The sequence below is a fragment of the Rhinoraja longicauda genome, chromosome 22, assembly GCF_053455715.1.
Source record: "Rhinoraja longicauda isolate Sanriku21f chromosome 22, sRhiLon1.1, whole genome shotgun sequence".
Classification (NCBI taxonomy): Eukaryota; Metazoa; Chordata; class Chondrichthyes; order Rajiformes; family Arhynchobatidae; genus Rhinoraja; species Rhinoraja longicauda.
The window spans coordinates 15,324,400-15,334,029 of NC_135974.1; the positions used below are offsets into that span (position 1 = coordinate 15,324,400).

At 49.2% G+C, this 9,630-nt stretch overlaps 1 protein-coding gene across 1 annotated transcript; it reads left to right on the forward strand.

Annotated features, from left to right (window-relative positions):
* Positions 1–206: 206 nt before the first annotated feature.
* LOC144604589 (deoxynucleoside triphosphate triphosphohydrolase SAMHD1-like) lies at positions 207–8,064 on the forward strand. Its single transcript, XM_078419210.1, has 8 exons — positions 207–210; positions 1,455–1,521; positions 2,860–2,929; positions 4,304–4,464; positions 4,952–5,067; positions 5,318–5,388; positions 6,833–7,006; positions 7,960–8,064. The coding sequence occupies exons 1-8, from the start codon at positions 207–209 to the stop codon at positions 8,062–8,064; spliced, it is 768 nt and encodes a 255-aa protein (XP_078275336.1).
* Positions 8,065–9,630: the final 1,566 nt, after the last annotated feature.

Consider the following 9,630-nt stretch of genomic DNA (forward strand, 5'->3'; position numbering starts at 1 on the left):
GGTGTTAGCCAACATCGGCAGTTCCTTTCGACCAGTGAAGCAACAGATATATTTCCATTGCAGAACAATTTTTGACTTGTTTGCATCCTGTGGTCCTTTACTCTTTCACTGGCAGAGATCAAGGAGTTTTGCAGTGCTTTCCGTGAGTTGCTCCAGGGCATCATGAATCTGAACTAACAGTAAGCTATATTAAAGTAGATCGCAAAATGGGTACGTTAATTGCAGGGTGTGGTCCCTTTTTACTTTGAAATATTGAAATGAATGTTTTAGTTTAGCGATACAGCGCACGCATGCGCTTCAGCCTAAACCTGTCCATCTTTGAAGTGAGGAAACTGGAGCACTCGGAGAAAACCCAAACAGTCACGGGGGGAAGGTACAAACTCCGTACAGACAGCAATCGTAGTCAGGATTGAACCAGGTCTCTGGCGCTGTAAGATTGGGGGTGGGGGGGGAGAGTGGGGTGTGGGCAGGGGGTAGGGGGAGGGGAGGGAGGTGGGGTGAGGGGAGGGGGAGGGGGTAATAGAGGTGGGGAGGGGAAATGGGGGTGGAGGCAGGGCTGGGGGGAGTGGGGGTAGGGGAGGGGCAAGTGGGGGAGGAGCAAGTGGCAGTGGGGGCAGGGGAGGGGCAAGTGGGGGTGGGTAGGGGGGATGGAGTGGGTCAGTGGGGGGAGGTGCGGGGATAAGGGGGATTGAGTGGGGGGTTGAGGGTGCTACAATACAGGAGAGGCTTTGGGTCAGGGCTCACTCACTCACACCCTCTCCCCTTCCCTGTCCCCGCTCTAGGAGGAATGGGCCCAATGGGTCCACTTTGTCTACTCATCCCTCTTATTTCTAACTAGACCAAGGGATTTGTTTAGATTAGAGATATAGCATGGAAGCAGGCCTTTCCGCCCACCAAGCCCACGCTGGCCCATCGACCATCCCATCACGCTACTTCTATGTTAGGAGAGGGTAATGTGCTTACACTTGACTCCATGACCGTCACTTGGTCCTTGCTTAGAAGCTGTAGCGAGGGGTTAAATGCAGGCAAAATAAGCTAAGCATTGTACAAAACTGAGGGATCTCCACCAACAACTGCAGATGTAAACAAATAACTTCTCGGGGAGGAGGGACACGTCCTGAAAGATTGCGGTCACACTCAGAGCGCCATCTGTGGCCGCCCAGGGAATATCAAGTGCGCTCTCGAAATTTTGGCCGGATTAAAGGAGGTGCCGGACCATCAGTTATATGGAAAATCGGTGGTGGACCTGTATGGAGAATGTTCAAGGCATTTGGCAGGGCCCAGAAACAATGCATGAGAATATTTTGAGGGACCACAGTTACAAGTATCGACCAGAGAGGCTGGGATTGTTCTATTTGGGGAGAGGACTGTGAAGTCTATCAAACTGCAACCCTGCACAGTTTCTATTGAAGGCTGCTTTCAATATTGTTTCCCTATATTTTTTCTCTCTCCAGATGAAAAGCTATCCGGGGCAGTCCTGCCCTATCTGACAGATCTCGATTTGGACCAACTGGGCGTGAGGTAAGCTCTGAGTTGCTGCATGCGCAGAGTACTTTGTGCACTTCACCTCAGGGTCTCGGCAATGAGCTGACCGGAGGAAAGATGTTAGCATTTCTTTTGAGAGGACTAGAATATAAAACAGGTTTGTAACACCTAGATTAAGGCTTTGTAAAAGGGAGGTCGTGCCGGACAAAACTGTTGGAATTCTTTGAGGGAGTAAATAACAAGATGGTCAAATGAGAGTCAGTTGATGTGGTATACCTGGATTTTCAGAAGGCCTTTCATCAGGTGCTGCACGTGAGGCTGCTAAAGAAGATGAGAGCCCATGGGATCAGAGGGAAGATACTAGCACAGACAGCATGGTGGGCGGATGACAGAAGGCAAAGAGTGGCAATAAAGTGGTCTTTTTCCGGTAGGCTGCCAGTGACTAGTAGTGTTCCGCAGGGGTCGGTGCTGCGGCCGCTAGTTTTCACGATGTATATCAATGATTTGAATGAGGGAATTGAAGCTTTGTGGCCTAGTTTGCTGATGATACGAAGATAGGTGGAGGGGCAGTTAGTGTCGAGAAAGTAGGGGCACAAAGCCTTCAATTCCCCCATCCAAATCATTGATGTACCGTGTGAAGAGTAGCGGCCCCAGCACCGACCCCTGCGGAACCCCGCTAGTCACTGGCAGCCAACCGCAAAAGGCACCCTTTATTGCCACACTTTGCCATCTGCCATCCAGCGAACCTGCTATCCATCTTCCCTCTGATACCATGGGCTCTCATCTTCTTGAGCAGCCTCATGTGCGGCACCTTATCAAAGGCCTTCTGAAAATCCAGGTAAACCACATCCACTGACTCTTTTGTTTATCCTGCTATTTATTTTTTCAAAGTATTCCATCTGGTTCGTCAGTCAAGATCACCCCTTCACAAAACCATGCTGACCAGCCTATTTTTATCATGAGCTTCTATGTACTTAGAAACCACATTCTTTAAACTGGACTCTAAAATCTTACCAACCACTGAAGCCAGGCTAACCGGCCTATAGTTTTCACTCTTCTGGTTCGCTCTCTTCTTGAATAGCAGAGTAATATTTGCTATTTTCCATGTTCTATGTTATCCCTCTTTCCCATCCACTCCCAACACACCAGGGGCAATTAACCTACAAACCTGCACGTCTTTGGGATGTGGGGGGGAACCGGAGCACCCGGATGGAGCACAGACACCTTCCGAGGTCAGGATCGAACCTGGTTCTCCGGTACTGTGATGCAGCAGCTCAACCAGCCACGCTTCTGTGCTCCCCTTCAATTAATGGGCAGAAGAGAGGCAATAGGTTATTTACAGGGATATAAATTTCTGTTTTATTTTCCATCTAGCCCCCTGGGAGACCGTTTAAAATTGATCAACTGTATTGATACGCTCTGGCAGAACCCTATTGATGCGAAGGTAAGATGATACCTGTGACAGGGCATTGAAACATCTCCTGGTGTCGGTAGATTGTCTCTCAGGCACTGTCACATGAGTGTGGGCCTCATATCTGAGGAAGGACGTGCTGGTGTTTGAGAGGGTCCAGAGGAGGTTTACAACAACGATCCCGGGGATGATTGGGTTAATGTAGGACAAGCGTTTGATGGCCTTGGACATGTACTCGCTGGAGTTTAGAGGGACGAATGGGAAACCTACCGAATAATGAAAGGCCGAGATTGAGTGAATGTGGAGAGGATGTTTCCACCAGTGGGAGAGTCAAAGACCAGAGGGCACAGCCTCAGAATAAAAGGACGTACCTTCAGAATGAAGATGAGGAGGAATTTCTTTAGCCAGAGGGTGGTGAATCTGTGGAAGTCATGACATAGCAGCAGAATTTGGCCATTCGGCCCATAGAGTCTGCTCCGTCATTTGATCATGGCTGATCTATTTTTCCCCTTTCAACCTCTTCTACCTTCTCCCTGTAACTTTTGACGCCCTCACTAATCAAGATCTCTACTTTAAAAATACTCCATGAGTTGACCTCAAATAAATTCCACAGTTTGAGCTTATAGAGCAGTTAGAATTCATTACCACAGATGGAGGTTGGGGCCAGGTCATTGGGTATTTATTATGTGGAAATTAATAGATTCCTGATTTATAAGGGCATCGGTTAGAAGGTGGAGGCAGGAGAATGGAGCTGAGAGGGAAAATAGAACAGCCATGATCGAATGGTGGAGTAGACTTGATCGAATGGTGGAGTTAGATGTGGCCCTTGTGGCTAAAGGGATCAGGGGGTATGGAGAGAAGGCAGGTACGGGTTACTGAGTTGGATGATCAGCCATGATCATATTGAATGGCGGTGCAGGCTCGAAGGGCCGAATGGCCTACTCCTGCACCTATTTTCTATGTTTCTATCAGCCAAATGGCCTAATTCTGCTCCGATGTCTTATCAACCTCGTGAATATTCAAGCTTTGAAGATGCTGGGAACTAATAAGGCACAGTGAAAAGTTTTTTTTGCCTGCTATAACCATCAGTGGAAAGACTATACATGGCTATAATCGTGCCGTCCTCAGTGTGCAGACACAGGATAAAGGGAATAACGTTTAGTGCAGGATAAAGTCCACTTAAAGACAGTCCAAGGTCACCAATGGGGTAGATGGTAGGTCAGGACCGCTCTCTAGCTGGTGATAGGATGGTGTTCAGGTATCAAGGGTTATGGGGAAAAGGATGGAGAATGGGTTTGAGAGGGAAGATAGATCAGCCATGATTGAACGGTGGAGTAGACCTGATGGGCCGAATGGCCTAATTCTGCTCCTATGCTTTATGAACAGAGAGCTTTGACTTCCCTGCAGGTGTTCAACGACCCGATTCATGGCCACATTGAGGTGCACCCAATGCTCGTCCGCATCATCGACACCCCGCAGTTCCAGAGGCTCCGCTTCATTAAACAGCTTGGAGGGATCTACTTCGTCTACCCTGGGGCTTCCCACAACCGCTTTGAGCACTCCATCGGGTAAGGACCGGGCGAGCAATTCTGGAATGTGTTGGATTTTTTGTTTCCAATATTTTCTCCATGTATCCACAAAAACTTGATGGGCCAAATTGCCTAATTCTGCTCCTATAACTTATGAACATCCATATTCTCCAGAGATGCTGCCTGACCCGCTGAGATACTAACACTTTTTTTTTGTGAGAGGTGGGGGAAATTAGTCAAATGGGGGGATCTCCTTGTCGATCTTCTCCTTGCTTGGCCAAGGTGGCATCATGGTCCAGGAAGCGGGCCATCTAGGGTTCTGCCCAAGCCGACCATCTACTGCTCTTCCGAGGAAACATCTGTGGACAGGTGTCCCTGGAAAGGGGGCATTTTTTCTCCACAGTCTATGACCGCCAACGGTATTCACTTGAATCAACAATGGGTATTTGGGGTCATCAACATTTTGAAGGTCGCTGTTGAATAAAAGCTTGTGTCTTTATTCTATCGTTGTGTCTTTGTCCCACAGTGTGGCACATCTGGCAGGACAGCTGGTCAAAGCTCTGTGTGGTCGGCAACCGGAACTTCAGATTAACCACCGAGACATCCTGTGTGTTCAGATCGCCGGACTCTGCCACGATCTAGGTGAGGGATTGGCCCTGTAGGGGCATGGGTTCCTCACGGCTGAAGGCAGCACCCGGGCAAAGTAGAGGTTGGTGGGACTGCAGCCACCTTGTTATATTCACAGCTTCCCTGCCCGAGACCGCAAGAGATTGCAAGAATTGTAGATGTTGTCCATTATGGGCGGCACGGTGGCGCAGCACTAGAGCTGCTGCCACACAGCGCCAGGGACCTGAGGGTCTTACCATCTCAACACTGACTTTTTGTTCCCCAGGCCACGGGCCCTTCTCTCATATGTTTGATGGAAAATTTATTCCTCTGACGCGGAAAGATCTGAAATGGAAGGTAATGCTACCTGGAGGTTGGAATCAAAATGCGGGTGAAGGTAGGAGACAGATGGTGTTGGTGCAAGGTTGTTTTCACACTTTGAAGGAGGTCCTTCAAGTAGGTCGATCCAAACCATACTTTACCTTTACCAAGTAAGGAAAAAACAAAATTTGTTTTATTTCCAAAAATAATTTTTATTCAGAATTTTTAAATATATACGAAACCAGAACAGCGTGAGAATACTCTTCCAACATTCTTGGCATTTATACATTCATTAGTGTTAAAGTTGGTAGTTTTGCTAACTATCCTTATATAAGAAGGGTCTCGACCCGAAACGTCACCCATTCCTTCTCTCCCGAGATGCTGCCTGACCTGCTGAGTTACTCCAGCATTTTGTGAATAAATCCTTGCCACTCATGTGGGCCCCTAGGATGATGCCCCTTCCCTTGTTTGAGGGATGTCCCCACTGGACTCTGCCCCTCAATGTCCAGCAGTGGAAGGACCCTAGACTGTGCTCCTCCCCCACAGAGCCTTGGCGTTGGCTGCACCGAGCTTCAGTGCGTTCCTCAGCACGTACTCCTGCAGTCTGGAGCGGGCCAGTCGGCAACATTCCCCGACGGACATCTCGCTCTGCTGGGAGGTCAACAAGGTTCAGCCAGACCAAAGAGCATCTTTATTTGTTGATGACCATCCAGCAGCACTTGACGTCAATCCCTGAATGTATCTCTGGGAACAGCCTGTAAATCAGAGAGTCTTCCTTTATGGAGCCCTTGCATTCTTCTCCAGACTCTCTCACAAATCCCCACTCTGCAAAGAGGTGGGCAACCATCTAACCATTGAACGTTAGCATCTGTGAAGGCTAAATCCACAGGCCTTTTTAATGGTGATGGGGATAGGGAGCAAAACAAACCTATGTGTAAGAACAACATAACTTTTTATCAGACTTTTTATGGCCTTGAAGAAGGGCCTCGACCTGAAACATCATCTATTCCTTTTCTCCAGAGAAGCTGCCTGACCCACTGAGTTACTCCAGCATTTCGTATCTATCTTCAATGTAAGCCAGCATCTGCAGTTCCTTCCTACACAAAGCACGGTGGCGCAGCGGTAGTGTCGCTGCCTTACAACGCCAGAGACCCGGGTTTGATCCTGACTATGGGTGCTGTCTGTACGGAATTTGTTCGTTCTCCCCGTGACCACGTGGGTTTTCCCCAGTGCTGCGGTTTCCTCCCACACTCCATAGATGCAGGTCAATTGGCTTCGGTAAAGATTGTAAATAGTCCCTAGTACGTAGGATAGTGCTAGTGTATGGGGGTGATCGCTGGTCGGCATGGACTCGGTGGGCAGAAGGGCCTGTTTCTGCGTTGTATGTCTAAACTAAACTAAACAAAGCTTTTAATTTAATTTGTTGTTTGTTTGCCCAGAGTAATATCTCGCTCTCTCTTCTGAATTATTATTGACATAGCATGAAGATGCTTCGCTAACCATGTTTGAGCACCTGATCACCTCCAACGGGCTGGAAGCAGTGCTGCTGAGCTATGGCTTGGTGTTACCTGAAGACCTGAAGTTCATAAAGGAACAGATCCAAGGTCCGCCAACAAAAGGTGACAGAGTGGGGGTCGATCCCAAGGGCTCAGTGGCAAGTGATGCCATGGACCCAAGGAACAAGGAAAGAGGATAGACACAAAATGCTGGAGTCTCTCAGCGGGTCAGGCAGCACCTCTGGAGAAAAGGAATTGGTGACACTTCGAGTTGAGACCCTTCATCAGACTGAGAGTCTCTCTTGGTTTATGTCGTTGTCCAGACACACTTTATGCACTTGTGCACACAGGTGGCACAGCCGTAGAGTTGCTGCCTTGCAGCACTTTCAGAGCCAGAGACCCAGGTTCGTTCCCGACTACAGGTGCTTGTCTGTACGGTGTTTGTACGTTCTCCCCATGACCAAATGGGTTTTCTCTGAGATCTTCGGTTTCCTCCCACACTCCAAAGACGTACATTTTGTAGGTTAATTGGCTTGGAATAAATGTAAATTGTCCCTAATCTGTGTAGGATAGTATTCATATGCGGAGATCGCTGGACTCGGTGGACCGAAGGGCCTGTTTCTGTGCCCTATCTCTAAACCGAAACCTAAACAAGGAGAACAGCACAGTCCCTGTCACCGTAATGCTCTAAAATCCTGTCTCGACCTGAAAATGTCACCCATTCCTTCTCTCCAAAGATGCCACCTGTCCCGCTGAGTTTCTACAGCAATTTGTGTCTATCTTTGGTGTAAACCGACATCTGCTGTTCCTTCCTGCATATTGATCAATTGAAATCTTGCGCACTCTCTAATTCCTTATTGCCATTCACAATATGTTTGACAAAAACATTAACTTCTAATAAAAACTGCGTGCTATTTATTCCTTTAAATTAAAAGAATGCCTATCAAGAACCTTGTGCTGCTTGTCAATTGATGTACAAAGATCCTTGTGCTGTACAGCTATCTGAACCTTTGTTGTACTGAAGCTTCCACAATCCGTTTCTGTCAGCTAGCATCGTCCGTTTCTTGTGTCTTGTGTCTATCACTAAGTCTGCTCTCTCTCATCTTTCCAGTGGCCGTACAAAGGCCGTCCCCGGGAGAAAGGCTTTCTGTATGAAATCGTTGCCAATAAGCGGACTGGGATTGATGTCGATAAGTGGGATTACTTTGCCAGGTGAGTCTCCGTGTGATCTTGGTTAGACTTTCCTTGATCCATGACTTTTCTCTGTCGGAGCTCTCTGGGACATGGCAACATTCGTTTAAACCAAGCCTGATTGCTTCTGCTGGGAGAAGTATGTGTTTGTGTTCGCTGTTCGAATCCAGAACCTCATGATCTAGTTTTCTCCCTTGCGCTCCAGTCCCTGCTGAGGAAACGGCCCTTCAGCCCATCCAGTCTGTACCGACCAGCGTACACTAGCACTATCTGTAGATGATATGTGTGTACTCCAACGCTGTCCGAACTGCAACTTTACTTCGCATCGTTTTAATGTCTGCCCGGCGTTGGGGAAAACCTGCAATCTCTGCAATAAGCCCAACCACTTTTCGGCGGCCTGCCGTTCCCGTGGGAACCCTGCACGGCCACGGCAGCAACCCTCTCGATACTTGACACGTGATGATACCGCGTCTGGTTCTCATCTCCAGCATGATGAACTCCCCCTGTCTGACTCTGGCTCTTCCAAGAGCGAAATGAGTGTGTTTTCACTGAGAGGTGCACCTGCTCTGATAAGAGACCCAACCGTCCGAGTCACGGTGAATGGCATGGCCTTCTCTGCTAAGGTGGACACGGGGGCTGCTGCCAATGTTATGTCAACAAGCCTATTCAAGAAGATAAGAAATAATGAGCTCGTTTCCACAGACAGTGCTGTTTTGCGTGCATATGGGGGCGGTGTACTTGTTCCTGTGGGGAGGGCCACTCTCCACTGCAAGGTGCTGAAGACCTCTCGGCCCCTTTCCTTCTTTCTGCTAGATGGTAAATGTGTCCCCCTGCTCGGCGTGGAGGCCTGCCAGGACCTCGGATTGGTGAGATTCCACAGCGATGTCCACATGGTGGAGGCAACCCTAAACCCGCTGGCCGAATACCCGGACCGTTTTGACTCGAAGCTGGGGAAATTACCCTGCAGCTACAAGATTGCCCTCAACCCCGACATCACGCCGGTGGTCCGTCCCCCGCATCGGATATCCTTCGCCATGAGAGACAAGGTCGAGTCCACTCTTCTCGAGATGGTGGCCACGGGCATCCTGAAGCCAGTAACGGTCCCCACCCAGTGGGTCTCCACTATGGTCGTCGCTGCGAAGAAGGATAAGAGTGAACTACGGATCTGCATCAACCCTAAGGACTTGAACTTGGCTATCAAGCGCCCGCATTACCCTATGCGGACAGTGGAGGATGTTGCTGCACAGGTCGGCCCTGCCACTGTGTTCTCGGTTCTCGATGCCAAGAGCTCGTTCTGGCAGATACCTCTGGACGAGCGATCCTCGCACCTGACGACCTTCAGCACGCCTTTCGGCAGGTACCGCTTCCTCCGCATGCCGTTTGGGATCAACTCTGCCAGCGAAGTGTTCCAAAGGACCATGGAACAACTGTTTGCTGGGCTCCCTTGTGCCATCATTGTCGACGACATTCTGGTTTACGGGAAGAATGTCGCGGAACACGACCACCACCTTCGCCAGGTGCTACAGCGGGCCCGAGAGGTCAACCTGAAGCTCAACCCGAAGAAATGCCGGTTCCGGGTCCCTGAGGTCAC

Excerpts from the sequence above, each read along its gene's own strand:
- LOC144604589 (XM_078419210.1), top strand. Across the intron at positions 5,068-5,317 it reads CGGACTCTGCCACGATCTAG|GCCACGGGCCCTTCTCTCAT; the intron begins GTGAGGGATTGG and ends TTTGTTCCCCAG. Across the intron at positions 5,389-6,832 it reads GGAAAGATCTGAAATGGAAG|CATGAAGATGCTTCGCTAAC; the intron begins GTAATGCTACCT and ends TTATTGACATAG.